General features: G+C 40.1%; 1 protein-coding gene across 3 annotated transcripts in view; it reads left to right on the top strand.

The window, feature by feature from the left end:
* pcnx1 (pecanex 1) overlaps window positions 1–24673 on the top strand; it is a 102845-nt gene extending 78172 nt beyond the window's left edge. For 2 of the 3 annotated variants that reach the window (XM_028442533.1, XM_028442535.1), the window contains 10 exons: window positions 1769–2022; window positions 2101–2331; window positions 5613–5713; window positions 6833–6983; window positions 7057–7287; window positions 10573–10847; window positions 10933–11111; window positions 18226–18668; window positions 20413–20553; window positions 22473–24673. In XM_028442533.1, coding sequence (XP_028298334.1) covers window positions 1769–2022; window positions 2101–2331; window positions 5613–5713; window positions 6833–6983; window positions 7057–7287; window positions 10573–10847; window positions 10933–11111; window positions 18226–18668; window positions 20413–20553; window positions 22473–22613 — 2147 coding nt within the window. In that variant the 3' untranslated portion in view covers window positions 22614–24673. Of the gene's footprint in view, window positions 1–1768; window positions 2023–2100; window positions 2332–5612; window positions 5714–6832; window positions 6984–7056; window positions 7288–10572; window positions 10848–10932; window positions 11112–18225; window positions 18669–20412; window positions 20554–22000; window positions 22213–22472 lie in introns of those variants that run through there. The other variant, XM_028442534.1, reaches the window with a different exon arrangement.
* The last annotated feature ends 230 nt before the right edge of the window (window positions 24674–24903 follow it).

Below are 24903 nucleotides of genomic sequence, written 5' to 3' on the forward strand. Positions count from 1 at the left end.
ATGCACAGAGGTGTAAAGAGTACTGATAGATCCTACTCAAGTAGAAGTACTGTTAATTGATTGGAATTGTACTCAAGTACAAGTACAAGTAAGTCATACATAAAATACTCAAGTACAAGTATAAAGTAGCTCAATTATACAGTACTTAAAATAAAAGTTAATAATTTCTTTCATCCCCACATTTATTTTTTGGAATAAATTTTGCCACAGTTCCTTTACATACAGTAAACAACATCTCATGTATAAACTTAAAAAGGAAGAGACCAAATCTTGTACAGTTGGAACTTAATATTTTTTTCCTCAAAGGCATCTGTATAAAATAAAAGCATTCTTTTTAAAATAGAATAAAACCAATGAATTCAGTTCAAAATATAATAAGATTTTAAGGCTTTAAGTATAACTACATGTATTAACTCTAAAAATAATCTGCATTTAATGGTGTTTTGGTGCTGTACATTATGTTTAATCAGATTGGTCGGCTATGATTTGATGAATTTGATTGTTGTCTATAGGTTTTACAGCAATCTGATCGGCTATATAGGATCGGCCGATATTTTGCATTTTATGTAATTAATGTGATCGGCTGTAATGTCTTAATTTGCCAATCGATCAGTGACGTCATTGTCGTGATGAAACTTTCTATAGATGCTCCCATTGCATTGTTTTATCCCTGTCATTTACACCAGAGTTGTTTGCTTTACGTGACACGGCTTTATTTCACTTGCATTAGTGCACAAAGGTGAAAACCTATGAGCAAACGGAAAAAATGTTGATCGGGTGGAGCGAAGCGGCTTAGCCAGTCTAGTCTAGTTCCCCAGGCTACTGGCTCTGAAAGCATCTGCTCTTTGTGTGTGTGTGTGTGTGTGTGTGTGTGTGTGCGTGTGTGCGCGTGCATGTGCTTGTTTTGTTTATTCAGCCCGAGCATATTAAAATGGAGTCATAGAGCGGAGCGATGTGCTCCTGTTTACTTTTGCTTTCATACCAGCCACTTCTGTCCGTTTCAGGGTTATGGTGGACACGCAAGTGCGCACGTGTGTGTGCGCCCCACCTCCGCTGTGCATCTGTGAATACGGACTATAAGCAAGTTTTGCGATGCCACAGTCAGGAATCTTTCCTCCACTAATGCTGATGGAGGCGTTACATAGTTCCAGTGTAGTCTGCCTCCACAGCTTCATCTCCAACTCTCTTGTAGTCAACACAGTTTGCTGTTTAGGGGCTAAATTAAATGGTTTAGCTAAGTTTAGTGCTCGGTCTGCATTGCATTTTAAAAAGCAGAGCCATGACGCTCTTGTGTGTGCAATGTTGTGTTCAGGTCTTGCATTAAATTCTTTAACTCTTCCACTCCCTCATAGTCACACGGCTGCGTTTAGGTCCTGAAACATAGTACCGTTTGATTTTCCGTGAATCTGTTTCGGGTAGTACCGAAGGAATTTGGTAGTTACCTAAAGAAAACCAACCTTAATTCACATGATCGGATCAGTGATCGGCCCAAAAATCCTGATCATGTAAAGCCTAGTTGTCCAGTCATTTCATTTTTTGTAGTTTGACAATGTGTGTTGATTATTTGGGTGTAGAAATGTAACAAATTACTTTACTTCTTTTAAAATGTACTTTAGTACAAGTAAAATTACTGATTTAGAAAAGTACAAGTACCCATAAAAGCAACTCAATTACAGTAACGTAAGTATTTGTAATATATTACTTTCACCTCTGTAGATGCAAAGGAGTAGACTTGTATAACATGACATGAACCTGCTGAACCCCACAGGAACCTACTGCCAGCAGAGGGAGGTGGAAGCCATCACTGAGGGGGTGGAGGAGGACGAGGGCTGCTGCTGCTGTGAGCCGGGCCATCTCCCACACATCCTGTCCTTCAACGCCGCCTTCGGACAGCGTTGGCTGGCGTGGGAGGTTCTGGTCACCAAATACGTCCTGGAGGGCTACAGCATCACTGATAACTGCGCCGCCCCCATGCTGCAGGTGTTTGAGCTGCGACGCATCCTCACCACCTACTACGTGAAGGTTTGTGTGCTCACAATGGACCGTTGAAGAGCAGCTCACACTATTGGTGTGGAGTTGATCAAACCTCTCTGACCTCAGGGGATCATCTACTACGTCATCGCCTCCCCTAAACTGGAGGAGTGGCTGGCTAACGAGACCATGAAGGATAGCCTTCGGGGATGTGGGGAGAGGAACTACGTGGATCTGGATCCCACCTTTAATCCTAACATTGACGAGGACTACGACCATCGTCTTGCAGGCATCTCCAGGGACAGCTTCTGTGCGGTCTACCTGGGCTGGATCCAGTACTGCAACTCTAGGAGGACCAAGGTAACTCCTGCTTAGACTGTATTCTCATGGAAACTTTCCCACATTATGGGGATGAATGTGTGTGTGTGTGTACTGTATGTGTGACCAATTACATCTTCAATTTTCCATGTTCAATTACAATTATTGACCATCGTTTTTTACAAGTAATTTACAATTACATTTTTCCTCATCAATTTTAATTACATTCTCAATTACTAATTGTGTTCAATTACAATTAATCACAAGTGAGTCTGAAATAAACAACCCCATAAAACTTAATTTTCCTCTTCTTTTATCAAAGGATAACAGGCCCTAAATCAGCTGTAAAATACGCTTCAAACAAATATCTGTGATCTAATTTATTTCCTATCTATTGGTTACCTTGTTAGACTTCATAATCAATGAAAATATAGGTTTTAATATTTTTGTTGTCGGTGTCTTCGCCTTTTTTGTGTCACTATACCCCTCGATTAATTTTTTTTTTAATGGTAAAATGTGGGAGAACTTGATATGAAACTTATATTTTAATCATTAACTACATATAGAACTGGAACATGGTTCCCCAATTTTGCGTTAAGTTATAATTGACAATTTTTATAGAATTTTCATGGTAATTACAATTAAGTGAATTTTCTGAACTCAATTACAATTTAATTTTGATCACGACAACAACAGATTTTTGAAAATACAATTACAGTTATAATTAAGCCATAATTCTAATGAATTTTCAGTTACGTGATTACAATTATAATTGACCCCAACCCTGCCTAATATTCACACCTGTCAAAGTAGAACTGATATTTCCCACACTGTGGAGGGCAGATATTCCCATAAAGACATTGGTTGTTCATGCAAACTAAAGGAGGAGCAAATAAATAAAAGCTTACATGGCAGCCCTTTATCCAAATCATTCCTCATTGAGCTCTGTGTGTATTGCAATCTGCACACACTCTCTCTCGCTCCCTAGAAATTGTCCTCTAGGACAGGGGATTGGATGGGGTTGCCACTTGCCATTTGGGCCCATTTTTGCTTATTTTTACCCCTTTTTTGCAACTGCACTAAACTTCACATATTTTAACCATTTTCACTTTCATAACCTTTTTTTTGCCATATTTTTGCTCTTTTTAATGCATTTTGTGCATTTCAAGACATTTTCTGCACTTATAAACCCTTTCCCCCACTTCCCCCACCTAATGTCACATATTTTGGCTCATTATTGTCACTTTTAACCTCTTTTCACCATATTTCATGCTTATTATGGCCAATTTAATCACATTCACAAATTGTCATGCCCATTATTTGCGTGTTTAAACTAATTGTTCCTACTTTTTAATTTACTTCACCCCCCCCATTTTTGCCTAACACTTTTAATCCTTTTTGCCACTTTTTCCGTCTGTATTCTGACACTCTAATTTGCAACTTTTAATTAATGGTTTTTAAAATCCCATTTCACCAGCTTTTCCGCCATCTTTGGTCACTTTTAACTCATTTTATTTCTGATTAAAACAAGGATTTAAAATGACTATAAACTGTGTTCCAAAAATAATAAACTTTCTATATACAGTGGATGTTATTCATATAAATAAATAAATGTGGTTATCACATATTCAAAGAACAATAGACCATCATTTTGCTGACTTTATGGATGAGCCCCAAAAATCTCTCCCCTTTATTCCCCCTTCGAGATGACCCTGTCTCCACATGACTGTTCTTCAATGTTCATGTCTGTGTTCAACCACCTTCAGCTACAGTGAAGGTCCCCGATCTCTGGAACCTTTAGTTTTTGGATCGAGGGCTGAAAAGATTTAAAACCACTGCTCGAGGAAAAGGTTAACTGTTCATGAGATTTTGGAACAGCTCTTTCACAGTAAAAGTGGCCTCGAGGAGGATATGTCTGAGACGGAGGATTATGTTAAAGACATTTTGAGGCATTTACATCTGATGAGAATGAGAGTGTTGACCCTACAGCAGACACAATCCCTTTCAAAAATTGAAATATAATGTGGTCCCTTTCCGCACTTCAACAGCAGGGTAGACTTAGCGAATGTGCACCCCAAATTAAAAAAAATTGGATGAAATATTTTCAAGAAACACTAACTAAAACACTAATTCTAAAACTGAAATATCATCACCTCAACCAACAGGGTTCATACTGTTGTGGTCATCGATGAAGTTTGATATAAAAACTGTGAAAGATAAATTAATTTTAATCTAAAAGTTTGTCCTGATGGTGGTGTTATAGAACAGGTTAAGGTTTCATTATCAAGGAGGTATTTATGTATTCAACAAATAAACAAAGTGTCTGACACAAACACTTGGTCAACAATTTTCTTGAAATAATTTTCGGTTGGCAAATATCCCTGGGGTCAGTTTGACCCCAATGGTATAATGTGTTAGTAATATTTGAGGATAATAGGAGGGTTGAACAGCACTGGTCCGTGCGTTCCTACTGGATGGCTTTTGTCTGTTACTGCTCATCTTTAGGTTTGTTGGAAAAGAGACGATAAAAATGTACAATGAAGTGTTAATGTTAGCGCTGGGGACCATGTGCTATTGTTCAGATTCGATTTTATCACGATACCCGAGTGCTGATCTGGTATATATTGAGTTGCTGTTTTGTGATTGGATAGAAATAAGTAATGTGATTATAAGTTCCTTATTTTCCTTCTTTAAAAAACCAAGTGTAATCATGAACTTCTCATAACTATATACAGTATGAGCCATATTTCCATAAAACAAAGCACATCACAGTCACATGTAGAGTTAACCTATGAACACACACATGGACACATGGAGAATTATAGATCAATAAATCAGATTCTCAGGAGAAATATTGGTTTTTCAGTATCGTCTCTCTTCCCACGTTTCCTATAAACATACTTTTTAACTTGTGGGTCAATGATGTATAGGGTTTTTACTGCATAATATTTCAGAAAAGGTCCGTCATCGGCCAAGGTTTGCATAAATATTATGATGGAAATAAAAATAGAAATACTTTGAAATCTTCTAAAGGACTATAATAGAACTAAAATAGGGCAGAAAATACATTAAAATAGATTTAAAGTCATTTTAAAGATTTTTTCAAACTACCAATCTTGGCCAGACAGTGGCACCATATGATATTTTGACATTTACAAAAGTAATTTCGTAAGTAATATCTATTTGGTATCTTTTTATGCATTTAAATGAATGCAGTTGGCCAGAATATTTAGGTGTCACGTCATTGACCATGTATGAAATGCAGATTAATCTCCTGAGGTGGACTGGAGTCTGACCTCTAACCTCTGACCTTTGCTCTACAGCCACTGGACTCGGAGAAGGACTCTGCTCTGGTGCTGCTCTGCTTTGGCCTGTGTGTTCTGGGAAGGAGAGCCCTGGGAACAGCAGCTCATCACATGTCCAGGTTAATTATTCATCTTGTTCTTTACGTTAGGCCGGGTGGCCAGATTTTGATTTTCAAAATAGAGGACACTTGGCTTGACCTTGGCATACTCAAAGTACTTAATGTTTTCTTGAATCTACCTTATAATGGGAAAATACACTATAGTAGATAAATATAGTATTATTGTGCATAAGGTTTTAAAATTAATTTATCTCTTGATAACAAATACGTAAAGGTCTAGTATTATGCCATTTTTACCCATCTCCATTTGTTCTAAGAACCCCAACAACATAGTATTTGAGGTTGATTTTCCCAAACTCACCTGTTTTCTGGAGTTTTAGCCTCTGAAAAGTCACTTTAATGACTGCTTCTATAAACAGGCTTTTTTGGGGCCTTCATGCATATGCATGAGTGGGTGTGTCTGTAGAGGCAGACTTCATGTCTCGCTCTTGCGAGGGAGATCAGTGATCACCAAAGCAATTTTCTTTTGCTATCCACACTGTTGTTTTTGTTTTCAGCTAAAAAACTGTACATTACAGTAAAACACATGGATATTTAAACGGTTATTGTGATTTTGAGTCCATCTCAGCACTGCTCCAGGGTGTGTGTCTATCACATCAGCAGTAGCAGAGTCAGTCAGCTGTTTCAAACACTCACTGGAGTGTTAAGATGCTAAGTCACTTTTTTGTCATCGTCACCTCTCTTAACCACAAGAACAGTGCATTTAAGGTGAGAATCAGTTGTTTTGTTTAACCGCTGCATCGCATTGGGTCACAAACACGTTAGATCAAAGGCGATACAAGGCGGTATAACAGCTACAAAACATGGAACTGCTCCTTGGGGCCTACACCGTGGCCGCCCATTGCTCCTCAGGGTAAGGTTAAATGCAGAGAACACATGTCATGGATGTAGCTTTACATATATGACAATAAAGTATAATATATATTTTATATTAAATCGCAGTGTTTGTTTTATCTGTGAGGTAGTTTGAGAGGGAGGAGCTCACATTCTTATAGGGTAGGAGGAGCTGGCGAGAACCCAGGTATGGTTTTATTCTAATGGCTCTCATGTGTGAGCCATTAGAAGAAGATTATTTAAAAATGAAATCCTAAATTGTTAATTTGCTTTTTTCCATGACAGCAACGTGGAGTCTTTTCTCTACGGACTTCATGCTTTGTTTAAAGGAGATTTCAGGATCTCTTCAGTGAGAGACGAGTGGATCTTTGCAGACATGGAGCTGCTCAGGAAAGTTGTTGTTCCTGGAATTCGAATGTCCCTTAAACTACATCAGGTGAGCTGCAGCGTCGTTAGCACGTTAGCATCTCATCAGACTCAGAGGGTAAAGTGTTGGCTTCTCCTCTCAGGACCACTTCACGTCCCCCGACGAGTACGAGGAGCCGGCGGTTCTGTTCGAGGCAATCTCCTCCCACCAGCAGAACCTGGTCATTGCTCATGAGGGCGACCCGGCCTGGAGGAGTGCCGTGCTGTCCAACGCCCCGTCGCTGCTGGCCCTGCGCCACGTCCTGGACGAAGGCACCAACGAGTACAAAATCATCTCGCTCAACCGACGCTACCTCAGCTTCCGCGTCATCAAGGTAAGCCTCCACTTCCCCTTTACCTCCAACTAATGCCATCACTCAACTTCTCACCTTATTTTTTTTTTACTGAATATGATTGGACAGCAGATATAGCCAACAGGCAGCTCGGGGGCCATATGTGGCCCTTAGACTGTTTTTGTGCGGCCCCCAAAGTAAACGCACAAAATGACTTGAAAATAGAGCTGCAACTAATGATTATTTCTGTAGTTTATTAATCTTTTCATTATTTTTACAATTAGATGAAATGAGATGAGATGTCCTTCATTCGTCCCACAAGGGGGAATTTGCAGTCGACTAGTCACAATGATTTTTCTGTTTTGAAGCACATATTTTGGACTGCTTTTTTAGCGCACCTGCTTAAATCCTCCACCTGTGAATGTGTCCCTGTTGTTCTGTGACAGCATGTTTTACAGAGAAATTAAAACAATGACATAAAACATGTATTTGTAGTGTAGTTATATTTAACACAAAATATCATTGAAATCACAATAAAATCATGAATAAATTAAATATCACAAAGTTAAAGTTTAAGTGGTCTTGAACAAACTAATAATAGTAAACAAAGAGTGTAAATAAGTAACGTTAAAAAGCTGAAGCTAACCGGCAGGTTGTGGAGGTAATGAGGTTTAAACCAATCACAGAGCTGCTTTTACTTAAATCAAGTCCATAAAATAAAAGAATAAATAACAATATATTGTTTGAAAGAATCCTTACAAGTTCAGAAATATATAATTAATGTTATCCAAATCACATAATTCATAATAAATTAAAGAGGTTTACTGTTCAGAATAAACATTAGTATCAGCAGAAAAAACTATTTCAAAGCAGGTACGTTACTAACTATCTGATGAATACAGCTAAACATGCTTTCAGACGTACACACAGACCTAATAAAATCTATTACTAATAAATAATTATTTGAATCACTGACTGTCGGCTAACAAACACATTTGCATGTGATTAGAAATGAAAGATTGGGTAAATATCAGCGGTAGTGATGTCACTCCTCTCTGGGTCCGAGGACAAACCGAGGCTGTGTTTCTGTTTTGGGCCTCCCTCCCTCCCTCCGTGTATCTCCGTCGTGCTTTCATGATTGACAGCGGAACTTCAGAGTTTACACTTAAAATCACTGCTTTGTTTTTGGTGAAAAGTTTAGGTGGTTTTGAGCTTCTTCAGTTTTTTCCTCTTTCACCATTCTTCTTCTTCATTGTTTACTGTAGTAGAAATAAAGCAGGAAGTGGCCGTGGGCTGGATTTTATTATTATCTGTGAATTTTGATCCAAGTTATGAATTTTTGAAATGCAGCCAGTGATGCGAGTTGTGGATTTTTAGATTTTTAAAACTGCTTAATTTATAAATCATGAGTTCCCAGAACACCAGCCGTGTGCTGTTCCGACAGTAAGAGAGAGATAAAAATGTCACAGATTAAAAACATTTTTTTAAAGCACCTTTTGCTAACTAAATGCTCCAATAATTAATAAAAGAATGATGAAGCAGCGTTGAAGAAGCATGGACAATCGCCCGTTACGGAGCATACTTGTCTCTCACTCCACCAAGGACAGCGCTAAATCACAGCTAATTTAGTCACTAAACTTTCAGAACATAAAAACCCACAAATTCAAAATATTTACAAACTTTTACCCCATAACTCCTCTAATGAATCAGCAGCACAGCAGAAATGTAAAATTAAACATGTGCTAACCTTTTATTTGTCCAAAGGAGAAGGAGAATTTTGTATCCTTTTTTACATGTTTCACTGCAGAGGCTTGTCTTTCATAAACCTAGAGCAGCAGCTCATTTTAGCTTTGAACTGAACCTCTGTCATATCATAACTTTCACTGTTGTCTCCTCTTCTGTCTGTCCCTGAGTCCTCCTCATGTCTCCTGGATAGTTCTCCTCCTGTGTCCTGTTTGTTAGAGGCAGGTTCTCCTGCATTAGCATCATAGCTACAGGTGCTTCTACTCGCTACGCTAACTGCTGCTGTGCTGCTGCTGCTGCTCTGTGATTTCCACAGAAACAAATTTGTGGTTCTTTACCTCAAGAGTAGCTTCACTTATTGGCTTAAAAAACTCTTTAAATCCAACTGCTTTTTTTTAGCCATTTTCTACCATCTTCCAAGCTGACTAGACACAATTTTTGTGGAAAATCACACTTTAGATGTAGCGTGGGTGTGGCCTGTATTTGCCTTGTCTTCCGCATTCACACTCAGTTTTTACTTTCGATTTTGTACAATGACATTTCCAGTGATTTCAACTCAATAAAAGACAGCTGTCCAAATATAATACTTCAAAATTTAATCAAAACACAGAAAAGCAAATGAGGTGCTGGAAAAAATAAATAAATAAACGAGGTGCTGGGTCCAATCAAATAAGTGGCGGTCAAAATCTGGGAGGTGCCGGATCTTGCTCCAGGCCAAATTAAGCTCTGAGTATATTGGTCCAGATCCCCTTCAATGTTTTATTTTATTTTATTTTTTCAGAGTATTGCAGTGCATACATACATACATTTCACATCTGTATTTGTTGCTGTACATCTTGGTGGTAAAACAGTCATAACGAGATTGAGCCATTTTAAATCCAGACACAATCACATGTTTGTGATAAAAGTTGTCCATCTCTGCTGTAGATGATTTATTGTGTGTAACAGATAAGTGGATCACATAAAACAGTCAAGGGCTCCAAATTAAGAGCAACAGTTTAAGCTTCAGGGACTTTTTCACTGTCACTATGATGAGACGTCCTCTTTGTTGTGCCATTAAAACTGCAGCCTACATTCATTTTAAAAAGCAAATATAGCTGATTGAGAAGTGTTTCCCAGCCCAGCACACTGCAATGGAAACGTCCCCTTCAACAAAATGGAAAAATTCACATATGTGCAAAAGATTCTGTGAATAATTTGTTCAAGGCATATTATTGCATTGGTAACTTACATGATATGTGTCCCTTTTCAATCTTTGTGAGTTTTTGTGAACGCTCAGGTGTGCGTGTCCCTTTAAATGTTGTCGCTGCAAAAATTGTGGGTTCAGCATTATGTGTTCTCCATTGGTAAAGGATGCATCATTGTTTCCGAGGCTAAAGGAGGTTATGAAGGAAGCATTGAGCCTCCTTTCCTTAGTATTTAGAGAATCCTTTAGAGCTCCTTTTCACGGCCACCACTTAAACACTTCTGGGAGTTAAGGAAAAGTTAATACGAAAAGAGATAGGAGGTAATATTTGGGTGCACCCTAACCTTTCTCCTTCAGCTGAATGTGGAAATGAGCCATTCTCACTTCTCCTCCTGCAGGTGAACAAAGAATGCGTCCGTGGCCTGTGGGCGGGGCAGCAGCAGGAGTTGGTTTTCCTGAGGAACAGAAACCCAGAGCGAGGCAGCATCCAGAACGCCAAGCAGGCCCTACGCAACATGATCAACTCATCGTGCGACCAGCCCATTGGCTACCCCATCTACGTGTCCCCTCTGACTACCTCCTACTGCAACTCCCACCCTCAGCTCACACGCATCCTGGGAGGCGCCATCAGCATTGGGAACATCCGCAGCTTCGTCGTGAGCACCTGGCACAGGTGTGTGTGTGTGTGTGGCTTTGTCTCCGTTTTAACATGTCACGTTTGGCCTTCAGTCAACGTTCCCCTCCCCCTCTGTTCTCAGGCTGCGTAAAGGCTGTGGTGCCGGCTGTAACAGTGGAGGGAATATAGAGGATTCTGACGGCGGCGGTTTGTCGTGTGGCAGTGGGAACGGGACAGGAGGAGACTCTCAGCACAGCTCAGTGTCCCATGGTGGCCCCCCAGGACCTGTTCATCCTCACACCTACCAGCCACATGCTCTGGGTACGTGTCATCAGTTTGTTTTAAGGGTGTGAGAAAAAAAAAACATTTGGCGATATATTGAGATATTTAACCGTGCTATTAGGGTTGGGCACCGAGAACCGGTTCTAAATAGGAACTGTTACGAAGATGTTTGCATTTTGATTGTTTTTTTTATTTTTTTTCCTAAATGCTCGCACGAGTTTGTTTCCGCGCATGCTCTGTTTGTTTACGCAGGGTTTGTAAAAGGTGTGTTCAGAACGCGACTGCAGTGACTGGCTATGATTTCAGTTTGGACAGCAGAGCGGAAGGGAGATAGGAACTAATCACTGGTAAAAAGCCCAGAAAACCTCCAGAAAACAATCAAAAGGTATAAATAGTTGCTCCCTGGTAAAGATAGTAGCTCTAACAACTGGTAAAATGGGACGCATTTACTCCGTCTCTGGGTCCTAGTGCCAGCCGTTCGGTGAAGCATGTTGCGTTTACTGCATTTACCGAGGTCCGTGTGTGTTTAATAAGTCCGTGTGACAGTCTGCATGTTTATGGTTTTGTCCATGGACTCTTTTCATTATATCTATGTCTTTTATATATCATTTGGAAGATGGCGCCACGGATGGCTGCTGTGGTGTGTTGGTGCGCACTATTTTGTCTTGAACATCAGGGCAACAATCCCCAAGGATTTATATCCCACTTTCATCGCTTCCTCTGTGGAATTACTGGACATTTTACTCAAAGGTGCGCTCAGCTTTGCTCATGCTGTGAAGTGCCGGAGGAGAGGAAAACGAGCTGGTGCGCTTGTGCGCCTACGCGGCCGACGCACACCGTTACCGGGGATTTTCCTCTCCAACGTGCGCTCACTGTGTAACAAAGTGGACGAACCCCAGCTGCTGTTGGGTAGAAACAGAGACTTCTCCTCATCCTCTGTTCTGTGCTTCACGGAAACGTGGCTGTGTGGAGCGGTACCGGACTCAGTTGGCCGGCTTCCAACTTAACAGAGCGGACCAGGACGCAGAGCTCACCGGGAAGATGAAAGGTGGAGGAGTGTGCTTTTATGTGAACAACAACTGGTTCAACGACGTGACAGTGATCCGTCAGCACTTCTCTCCTCACCTGGAATCTTTTATTATCAATAGCAAACCCTTTTATTCTCCCCGTGAGTTCGCTTCATTCATCCTGGTTGGTGTGTATATCCCACCGTCAGCTGATGAGCGCGAGGCACAGCGCACACTTACCGACCAGATCCTGTGCATGGAGCGAACCTACCTGGACTCTTTTATCATTGTGCTTGGTGACTTAAGGTAACCTCTCACACCAGCTCCCCAAATACAGGGCAGCCAAAGAGGTCGCTTTCAGGAGTAGAGACAGAGCCAGGTACAGTCAAAGTACACGTTTGGAAAGGAGGTGAGAAAAGCCAAACTTTTGTACTCAGAGAAGGTACAACACCAGTTCTCTGCAAACAACTCTGCTTCTGTCTGGAGAGGGCTCAGGCGAATAACAAACTACAAGCCCAGAGGCCCTGCTGCTGCAAACGACCCCCTCCTGGCCAACAGTCTGAATAACTTCTATTGTAGATTCGACAGACAATGGGACAGACCTGACGCCATCCCCCCTCACACCTCTGACCAGCATCACTCCAACACCTTCACCCCCCCACCCACCCACCCCAATCACAGCTAGAGTCTCACCACAGCTGCTCACAGAGGCTCCCCCCCCCCCCCCCCCACAGAGACACCATCATCAAAAAGAGAGATGTAAATAGACTTTTCAGGAGACAAAACCCCCGTAAGGCTTGTGGACCTGACTCTGTCTCTCCTTCCATCTTAAAGCACTGTGCTGATCAGCTGTCTCCAGTGTTCACAGACATTTTAACACCTCACTGGAGACATGCACCCCTGTTTTAAGGCCTAGACCATCGTTCCTGTCCCTAAAAAGCTGTGGACCACAGGACTCAATGACTACAGACCCATCGCTCTGACATCTGATGTCATGAAGTCCTTTGAACGCCTCATGCTCTCCCACATCAAGGACATCACTGACCCCCACCTGGACCCCCTGCAGTTCGCCTACAGATCCAACAGGTCTGTAGACGATGCTGTAAACCTGGCTATCCACTTCATCCTCCAGCACCTGGACTCCCCAGGCTCCTACGCCAGGATCCTGTTTGTGGACTTCAGCTCTGCTTTCAACACAATAATCCCAGCTGTCCTTCAGGACAAGCTTTCCCAGCTGAACGTGCTACACTCCACCTGCAGGTGGATCACAGACTTCCTGTCTGACAGGAAGCAGCACGTGAACCTGGGAAAAACCATCTCTGTTTCCCTTACCATAAGCACTGGATCTCCTCAGGGCAGTTTTCTTTTTCCTCTGCTCTTCTCCCTGTACACCAACAGCTGCTCCTCCTCTCACCAGTCGGTCAAACTCCTGAAGTTTGCAGACGACACGACCATCATCGGACTCATCTCTGATGGAGACGAGTTGGACTACAGGTGGAGACAGACCGACTGGTGTCCTGGTGCAGCCAGAACAACCTGGAGCTCAACGCTTTAAAGGAGACATATCATATATTTAAATCCTTCCTTTTTACATATAAATCATACAGTTGTGGTCTATATAAAGTGGAACTGCAATGCTTGGGTCTGAATTCCTCATTATTATAGCTCCACAGGCCCCTTTTTTTTGCCCTTTTCTGATGTGCTTCTAAGAGCAACTCGTTTTGGTGCGGTCTCTTTAAATGCAAATGAGACACTTCATACCCCGCCCCATCTCCAGGTTGCAGAGGTGACACTCGGTTCAACTCCACCCTGTTCGGCAAATCCTTCTTTATACCGGCTGAGGTTGCTGAAGCAGTCATCCTTGAAGTGCTTCGCGCACACAAAAATGACCTTACCCACAGATGTGGGTACATTTCCGTGAAAAATAAAACTCAACCAGGCATTGATGCTGGGAGACGGTGTAATGAAGCGTATGGGTTACTACATCCAACAACCGAACATTTTGACTTATCCTCTCGTAACTTCGGCATCCTTGACCGTGGGCTACAAAATAAAAGCGAGAAATAAAAATGACGGATTGCTCGAAGTGTTGGGTCTGGAGTTGATGTCCTACTTTGGCAGTTCCGCTGCAAATACTGTGACGACATTGTTCAAAAAACGTAATAGAGAATCGAAAAATCGAAACAGATTATAAAGATATCAACGGAGCACCTGAAGAGACTAATTTGAACTTTTCAGTACTTCTAAACAATCTAAATATACAACAAAATGCATTTAAGGGCTAAAAAAGTGGATTTGGCATGATATGTCCCCTTTAAAGACAGTGGAGATGATAGCAGACTTCAGGAAGAACCCAGCCCCCCTCACCCCCCTCACTCTGGGAGACTCTACAGTGAGCTCTGTGGAGTACTTCTGCTTCCTGGGGACCATCATCACCCAGGACCTCAAGTGGAAGCTGAACATCTGCTCCCTTATCAAAAAAGCTCAGCAGAGGATGTACTTCCTGCGGCAGCTGAAGAAGTTCAGTCTGCCAACAAAGATGATGGTGAACTTCTACAGCTCCATCATCCAGTCCATCCTCTGCTCCTCCATCACCATCTGGTACGCTGCAGCTACGGCCAAGGACATGGCGAGACTGCAGCGTATCATCCACTCAGCAGAGAAGGTCATCGGCTGCAATCTGCCCTCCCTCCAGGACCTGTACGCCTCCAGGATTCTGAGGCGTGCAGGAAAGATTGTGGCCGACCTCTCCCACCCCGGTCATAAACTGTTTCATTCGCTCCCCTCTGGAAGGAGGTTTCGGTCCATCAGGATCAGAATCTCCAGACACAAAAACAGCTTCTTTCCCTCTGCCACCATCCACATGAACACCCCCCCAGGGTTTGAGTTTGTTTTGTTTCGTTTCACATCTACCTGGGCTGTAGCTCTTTGTTTTTTAGACTGCTGACAACTTGTTTGTAGTTTTATTTCAGCAAGTTTCAGTTTTACAGTTACAGTTGGGGACCTTTGTAACTGAACACCCTAGTTACATTACAGCATCCAAATTAAACTCTATCAACTAAGTGAATTAACAAAATTTACCTGTTTAAAGGCTTTTTCAAATGAAATAAATCTCCTGTGAAATCTTTGACCTGTTGACCTGCACAACTCAAAGAATCTGAATCGAGAATCGTTTAGAACAAGAATCAAAATTCAGAATCGTTAAAATCCAAACGATGCCCAATCCTATGTGCGATTATTGTATAGATTCAAAAAATGTCCATTTATCATGTTTTTTGTAAAGAAAAATAACCATTTCATTGCGTTTATATAGTATGCATAGCAGGTAAACACCAGGTCACTAGGTGTCGTGAACCACGTCAGACCTTGTTAAACTACGTCACTCAGTGCATTTTAGCTGGAAGTTGATTGCACTTTATTTTCATAAAACACACTGGGCACTTCTATAGATGTATGTGGTTCATTTTTAAGCTATTTGAGAACTTTACACAATCAGAATCTGTTGTAGAAGCAAAAGTTTAACAGTTTGATACACATCACTTGATTTTGATAGTGGTGCTTGTATTAGTTATCATTTACTTGTAAAAAAAATAAAAAAAAAATGAATGAATTGTATTTTATACAATTTTTTTCGTGTAAAGGTGAAATTTGTAATTATAGATATCTTGATGTGTATTGTTTAGTATCGGAATATATCGTATCGTGACATGCAAATCGTGAATCTTATCGTCAGATTCATGGCAATGCACAGCCCTAGTCTGTTTGTCAGGGTTCAATCTTTAGTTTTTATTTTAATGTTGCGATAAAAAATGTAAAAAACTCCTCACAAAATCCAATCATTAGAAACCTGCAAATATTTGATTCTTTGATTCTCCTATTTTTGATCGATTTGAATCTTTAAAGTCTTCAGGTCTTTTCCAGCCCATCTGTGCTTCATTCCAGACTGAGAACGCAGAAATGTCCGATTTTTGAATCACGGAGATTAGGACTGGGCGATATGGATCAAAATTCACATCTCAACACCTTTCCTCAAAATGGCGATTTACGATATACAGTAAATGTCAATATTTTTAACTCAGTAAAGTCTGATCAGAAAGAAAACTCTAGTTTAAATTTGCTGATGCAGAATTCCACACAGACATATTCATTAACAAACAGCTGCACAATATGTGCCACTTTTGGCCTTTTCTCCTGTAAGGGACAGCACGTGTGAGTGAGTAGTGTGGCTTGTTTAGGTGTGGGTTAGAAGGCACTCAGTGATCATCTACGGTAACTGTGCTTTTCATGATGTTCTGAAAAGCAGTGAAAGCAGAGACTTCTAAAATTTGTTTTTTGAACAAAAAGTAAGATATAAAATAATAACAATATTAAGTCAGTTTTTCAAAGAAAATTCAGACGCTTTACAGGAAGCAGCAGGAGTGGAGGAGATGATTTAGTTGAATGCTTATGTAAACAGGTTGGTTTTTAACTATGTTTTGAAAGATTGTGGTGAGTCAGAGGCACAGATGTTTGGAGGAGAGAGTTCCAGAGGGTGTGGGCAGCTATCCCCCAAGATAAAATAAAAATATATCCATATAGGCCAGTGTTTCTCAAATGGGGGTACGTGATGGCACTACAGAGGGTACTTGAGAGAAAGAGAAGATTAGCAAATTAAATCATTATATAAAATATGGGGTTTTATAATGTTTATTTTTAGTTAAAAATGATAATCACACAATCACAGAATATTACCAGCAACTCACAAAACGACAACAAAAACACACAATAACAGAAAAATAAACTGAATATTAAAAAGAACAGACAAACAAGAATAAAATACACAAAATGACATCAAGAAGAGAGAAAAATACTGTTACCAGCAATGCGCAAAACGACAACAAATGAGAGAAAAATACACAAGATCCCCTCAAAACACACAAAAATAACAGAGAAACGTACAAAACGACATAAGCAACAACACCAAACGCACACGCACACACACACACACACAGACTATTTTAAATAATACCAACAACACACAAAAATTAGAAAAAGAACAAAATAACAAAAAACACAAAATCAGGGTAGAAATGATCTTGATTAGAACATAAACTGAAAATACAAGAGTCAGTCTTGGGCCCACACCAGGCAGGAAATGACCGTAAATGATAAAAACAATGCAAATAAATAGGCACTAAATACTGTTTCATTCCACTTATTTACAAAATGTGATTCTTTAAAATGTGTGTTATCAGTTATTCATTCATCATTATGCTCTATAGTTGTTTTTTCACAGAATTCTGAGCAAAATGGTCTAGTCAAAGTTTGAGAACCATTGATTATAGGTGATATTGTATTTTTCTATATCGCCAAAATAGAAATCGCGATATATCTCGACTCTCGATATCTGGGTTGGGGTCAATTATAATTGTAACTGATAATTTGAAATAGTAATTTTAAAAATCTGTGGCTGTCGTAATCGTAATTAAATTGTAATTGGGTTTAGATAATTGACTTTGTAATTGTCATGAAAATTGTCAATTATAGTTTAACGCAAAACTGGGGAACCCTATTACAGTTCTCTGTACAGTTCTACATATATGTAGTTAATAATTATTAAAATATGTTTCATATCAATCTTTCCCACATTTTACAGTTTAAAAATCTATAAATCCAGGAGTATACTGACAAAAAAAGGCTCTGACATTCACACCTAAAATAACCTATATTCTCATTGATTAGGAAGCCTAACAAGGAAACCGATAGATAGGAAAGAAATTAGATGATATATGTTTTTAGTGTATTTTACAGCTGATTTAGGACCTGTTAGCATTAGAGATGCTAACAGAAATCTAACACAAGAGGAAGGTTAACTTTTATTAGGTTATTTATTTCAGGCTCAGTAATTGTGATTGATTTTAATTGAACTTTAGTAATTGAGAACATAATTGTAATTGACTTTCTGAGGATAAAAAATCCTTGTCATTGGAAAAAATGCTGGTTTTCGTAATCATAATTCATTTGTAATTGAACATGGATAATTGAAAACGTAATTGTAACTGAAAAATGTAATTGAGCCCAACTCTGCTCGATATGTTGCTCAGGCCTAATGGAGATTAATTTGTTACGTATCTTTTTCTCTTCCTCTTCCTCTTCCTCATGGTCAGGCACCAGTCAGAGTTCCCACTCGGTCCAGTCGGGTCTGGTGCGTCACTCTCCTGCTCGTGCGTCCATGGCCAGCCACTCGTCGTCATATCGCTACAGCAGCAGCCGCCACTCGTCCCTGAGGACCTCGGTCACGGGCCTGGAGCCGTGCAGGCGCTCGTCCACCAGCCAGCTGTCCCTGCGCACTCTGCCCACGTCCCTGCAGCTCCGACTGGGCTCTGGCTCTGACCCCAGCGGGCCCTCGGCCTCCCTCTCTAGCCACAGCATTCCTCCCTGCAAACGCCACACTCTGGTCGGCCTGTTGGGCAACGACGGCCTGTGCGGCGCCGTGACTGATCCTCTCAGCCATCATCATCTTCATCATCATCACCATCATCACTACCCACAGCAGCACAACCCCACGGTCTCCACGGTGCGCAGAGACGACATCTCCTACAGAGTGCAGGTTGGTGGGGGGAGCGCCACGAGTCGTTAGGCGTCGCCAGTGATCAACATGTAGAGTTGAAATTTAAACCCAAAGAAAATAATGTTTTGTTTAATTTATTTGAGTAATTTACATTCGTAATATTTACAAAACACAAGCTACATCATTAATAATAATAATAATAATAATAATAATAATAATAATAAATAATAACTTTACATTTGATACCAAATCTCAAAGTGCTACAAGATTAAAACAATATTACACAACATACATTTAAAGACAGCACTAAAACAAACATTTGCTGTTAAAAAAAGAGGCATTAACTGTTAAACTAAGCTTGTGTAAAAAGATGAGTTTTAAGTCTTATCTTAAAAGCATCCACCGTTTGCCGTTAATGAAAGCTCAAAAGCAGTACGCTTAGAAGACATCATTACAAACATACAAATAGCAACATCAACAAGAGAAAAGCATTTTAGTACATTTTGACGTCACACAGAATTATCACAAACTGCACACATTTATACATACATTATATTGGTGTTTATGATATAGCATTTAAATGAATTCTAAATATTACAGGGTTACCTACACTTGGAAAAGAGCTATGGTCTAACGTCATTTGCATATTTCTCCAAAACACTTCTTTTATAATGTATTTTGAATTTTTTCATTGTACACACAAAATCGAATGTAGACACTGAGCGCGAGTGAGGAAGAGCGCTTAGAGGGCTGCTGCATCGAGAGGGCTAATCATTTCTCCTGCCGTACATTTACAGCATTTATCATAAATGATCAAACTTTACAGAGTTATTAAAGGATTAGTTCACTCAGAATGTAGGCTAATTCAAGGAGTTCACCGCTTTAGTTTTACCCCGGTAAGTTGAGGAATTGTAGTACAGCCCTCCCGCTGCGGCCGTCTCACTGTAGCGGGGGGGGAGGGGCTGCTACCTCAGCTCTACAGACAGTGACGGCCGGAGGAGTTGTTGCTTGAAGTCGCTTGAAAATTTCAAATTTTTCAACTATAAAATTACGCAAGTCGCGTCGCTTTATGTTGCGTCATTTACATTGATTTTGAATGTAATCTAGTTGCTTCAGTCACGTTCTGTGTGAACGCACCTTTATGGGTGTAAAAGTTTGTAAATATTTAGTATTTTTGGGTTTTTGTGTTCTGAAAGTTCGGTAACCTTTGTGATGAAAGTGGCTAAATTAGTATTGATTTTGCGCTGTACTTGGTGTTAAAACATGGCAACGAGACAGATGTCACTCAGATAGAGACGGATGTGCTCCGTTTGTGTTCACGTGATATTATTGGTTGATTTAGTTTGTAAAAAGCGCTTTAAGAAAATTGAACATTTTTGTCTCTCTCTTACTGCCGGGACAACACGCTGCCTGTGTTCCACGACCTTGTGATTTACAAATTAAGCAGCGATTATAACAGGTAGTTATTACAAAGTGTTACCCAAATTTGATCAAAAACTAATTCTAGAAAAAAAAAGTGTCTTTGTGGCCGCCTGAAGTTTTTGATATCAAAATGGGGTCACGGTCCAAAAAGGCTGGGTAATTCCACCTTTTAGCAAAGTGCTCCATAAAAATGTTATCACTATTATTGGTATTCTGAGCAAAATGTTGTAGTTGGACAAAGGGGGTACTTGGATTCAGAAAAAGGAGAAATGAACTAAAAATGTTTGAGAACTGCTGTCCTAAAATGTAAACCATACAAGTGAAAAATCAAGCTCAGCTGAACGTTTGTGATGTGTCCCAGATCGTGGATACAGGCCAGGTGTTGGACAACATTCACTTATCGAAGAGGAAGGAGCTGCAGTGGCCTGATGAGACCGTGAGACTGAGGGCGGGACGGAGCTGCTGGAGGGAGTGGAGCCCCCTAGAGGGCATGGAAGGACATGTGAGTGATCGTCACATTTCATCTACTTTTACTTTGACCATCTCACTGTTTTAACATTAAAACTACTGGAGAAAAAACATTTATTATCGGATAAATACAGTTTAGGCCTTATCGATCAATAAATCAAAGATAATTTGCTGTATAAAAAAAAAAAAGTACTGTATTTTACGGGGCTATTGAACGCACCGCTGTATTGGCCGCATTCCAATAGTTTAGCAATTTTCCAAGAAAAATCCACGTAAAAGCTGCTCCGTGACATTGGCCGCATCCTGTGGCTGATGAGGGTGCCCTTCAAACGACTCGGCCAATCAGAACGGGCAGGTAGGCGGGCTGCTGTACTCCTGTTAACAGAGGTTTTTGTGTATTTCCACGTATTCTGATCAGTTTCAACTGACGAGTTTCCATCTCCATATGAAATCACATCCTCACTGCCCCACGTTTACATATCAGTCCATTTACACTTTTTTATGGTCACTTTCTACTGGAACCAGACTGATACAGCGCTCTCTCCGCCCCCATGCACCATTACCTCAGGAGCGATCACGATCGAGTCCAGACACCATCACTTCTGAACAAACGTAACGTGTTTTATTTGGCAACTTTATGCTGTTTATTCTTTTTTTCTATCATAAACTGGCTGATCTCTCTCTCTCCTCTCCTCCTCTCATCTCTCTCTCTCTCTCTCTCTCTCTCTCTCTCTCTCTCTCTCTCTCTCTCTCTCTCTCGCTCTCTCCGTGTGTGTGTAAGTCACGTCAGCCTGAGAGTTCTGTGTGCACTTTTTTGCTGTTTATTATTTCTTACTAATAAAACTGGTCTGAGATATCTTACATTTTCAACCTTATTGTACTTTTTATTTGCTCTTCCCACCGTAAACACATAGGAGCCAGCACCGCTCCACAAACTTCAATTTATTACCAGTATAAGGTCCAGAGGTGGCAGCCATCCGCTTTCATTGGTTCTATTCTCTTTCTCCTGGCCCTGCAAATTAAGTTTAGACATCCAGGAGCGTGAAGCTGGATTTTAGCCAATCGGAGATCTTTCTACCAACAGAGTGTTCCATGAGCTGTTTTGAGCGTTACTATTGGCTGATCGACTGAAGTCAGGCGCGTTCACGTACCATTAATAGTAGGTACAGCGGTTACACGGCAAAGCCACATTTTGCTTAGAAAACTTTAAAAAAAACAACTATAGAGCATAATGACAGAATTAACTTTTATTAGTTATTTTGATTTGGTTTTAAAACAGAAAAACCAAAGAACAAACAGTATACAGATTTAACACAGCCTTGAACTTGTTTTCATTCTGTATTTGTGAAGCTGAATACTCTCACACACTGTCTCACACTATGTTTTTCATCAACAAAGATTTGTTGCTCTTCATCGAGAATTTATTTATTTTTTGTTAATTTTCATTCATTCACTTAATTATTTTTTTTTTCTTTTTTTAGCAGGGACAAGAAAACAAAACACAAAAAGAAGAAAAAAAAACTATTTTTGTATATTAAACTCTAACAGAGAAATAGTCTGTTTGGACTTGAAATACACAATAAATGGACTAAATGGAGTTGATTTTATATAGCGCTCTATCACCACACTGAAGCAGTCTCAAAGCGCTTTACATATCAGCTCATTCACCCAATCACTCTCACATTCACACACCAGTGGGACAGGACTGCCATGCAAGGCGCTAGTCGACCACTGGGAGCAACTTAGGGTTCAGTGTCTTGCCCAAGGACACTTCGACACATAGTCAGGTACTGGGATCGAACCTCCAACCTCTCGATCAGAAGACGACCCACTAGCACCTGAGCCACGGTCAATAAGTACTAAACAGAAAGGGGAAAAAAAAAGTTGACTATATTTCATTGCACCCCAGTGATTAGTTTTCACCTGAGGCTCCTCCCCCTTTGTGCTCTGCAGGTGATTCACCGGTGGGTGCCTTGTAGTCGAGACCCAGCCACTCGCTCCCATGTGGACAAGACCATCCTGCTGGTTCAGGTGGAAGATAAGCTGGTTCCCATTATTGAGACAGGGGTCATTGAGTTGGGTGCAGAAGTTTGAGAGAAAAAGTGGACACGGGCACACTCTTCACACCCACATGTGCACGCTCGTGCGAAGACCGAGACGTAGGACCTTCCGAGCGTGCATACACACAGGAAGTGGGAGGCCTCCCCCCTCCCCCATTCCTCAGCGACAAGGGGAAATGAAGCCAGGAAAAAGCGTAAGCACAGGCAGAGGATCAACCGTCACACACGGCTACGGCTACAGCTACAGCTACATCTACATCTACAGCGTCTGCCTTGCTTTGCTTCATCAGTCACTCATCGATTTCTATGCATTTCATGGAGGACTTCAGTTGGAACCACAGATACAGCAGAGCGTACGGGACTTGTGGAGATTTTTCACATTTTGTTTTACTTTTATAAAAAAATGCCAAATAAGTCTGTGTAAGATCTCCCATAGTTCCCTACTCATGAGATTATTATTTTGTTGTTACCTTGCTGAGAAAGGTCGTGAAGAAGAATAGACTGAGTAGTAGAGGAGGCTTAGAGACTTTTGACTTCAAGTCATAATGCAAAGGTCCCCTTTGGCATGGAAGTACCTTAGCACAATAGAAATACATTTACCCTAAGACACAAGTGAGATCACACTTTATACCAAAAATATAAATGTTTCTTAAAAAGGCTACGACCATACATGAGAGACTCATATCTCTGCTTCTGTTAGAGCTAAAATGACAAACTTGGTGTCAAACTGTACATTTTTGGTGTCAAGGAATCCCATAAAATAGGTTCTAAGTTAGTATTCCCCTTGTTGTGATATAGTTCAAGGTAAAATATGCAATTTTTTAATTGAAATTTAATATACAGAAGTACCGTAGCTGCATTACTTAAAGGCAGGGTAGATCATTTTCAAGAACGAGCATGATTTTGAATGTAGCATCCTCCGAGGGCTCCGCCTTTACATCCCCCCTCCCCGAATCGTCTTTTTTCATTGGTTGAAGTTTTTACAGATTTAAACTTTACAGCTGCTACAGATGATGGATTTTCTTCATTTCTTTTTCAGAGCACATAAGGTCTTAATTTCTGTCAGGACATAAAGACAATTTCTACCAAAAACTTAAAAAGTGCATCTGGAGAAAATTACTTACCCTACCATTAGATCAAAAAAAAACAAAAAAAAAAAAACAGTTTTTTTAAGGAGAAATTAGGTAAAGTCTGACACAACCTTTATGTGCAATGTGTATGTATACCCTTACTTTGTGATAGGAAGGGGAAAACCGTTGTTTTTTTTAAACTTTAAACCTATTTTATTAAATTCCTTGACCCCCACATTATACATTTTGACACCAAATGTGTCATTATTGCTATAACAGAAGCAAAGATATGGGCTGTAGATATTTTCAAGCAAATTGGCGTCTATTTTTGAAAAAGCACGTCTATTTGCGATATAAAGTGTGATCTCACTTGTCTTTGGATATATTTATTTGTATGACCATAAAATACTTCCAGACCAAAGGAAACGTTTGCATCATGAGTTGAAATCAAAGACTTATTTTTTGGGCTCAACCTTCCTAAAGGTCAAAAACTGTCCTCAACACAATCTGTCCCGTTGTCCATTTATTTTTGGTTTACTTTAAGACGTTTGCAAGATTAATTTGCGCAAAAAGACAACTTGCACTATGTTTTTCTTTATTGTTTAGATTACTTTACAGTGATGCACTACAATCCTTAAGATAAAATCACGTTATTTATTAAAGACTCTGAATGGCCATGGTTACCAGTGTCTTGGGAACAAAAAACAAATGCAATCACCTTTTCAGCCATTTTTATTTGAATATTTTATGTTTGATAAACTTGAAAATAACTTTTTACTGTATATGGTTATCGATATACATATATAGATAAATATATATACGTACACATAATGTCAATGTATAAAAGTTTTGTTTTGCATATTTATTACTGTGAACATATTACACCTTTTTTTTGCTTCTTTTTGGGACATGGTTTATGTATGCAGGACCATTGGTTAAGGACAAGATGCCAATTTTTGATGGGACTGTTTCACTATTTAACTGAACTTTTTTCTATATGGAGAAATAAAAGCTTGATTTATCACCGTTTTCATTGAGCGGTTATTAAAATGGGATATTTTTGCTTCAGTGCTGAGGGTCATGTTGAATTGAGACACTTCCTTTTCTGCTGCTTGTGGAATATTTGTAAAACAACATTTTAAAAACACACACAAAAAGAAAAACCTTCAACCAAACTATAAAAAATAACCAAAACACAAGAAGTCACAACTATGAGGGAAAAAAAAGGCCGAATTTTTCAAAAAAAGTCAGAAT

Source organism: Gouania willdenowi, unplaced genomic scaffold, assembly GCF_900634775.1.
Source record: "Gouania willdenowi unplaced genomic scaffold, fGouWil2.1 scaffold_55_arrow_ctg1, whole genome shotgun sequence".
In the NCBI taxonomy this organism is placed as follows: Eukaryota; Metazoa; Chordata; class Actinopteri; order Blenniiformes; family Gobiesocidae; genus Gouania; species Gouania willdenowi.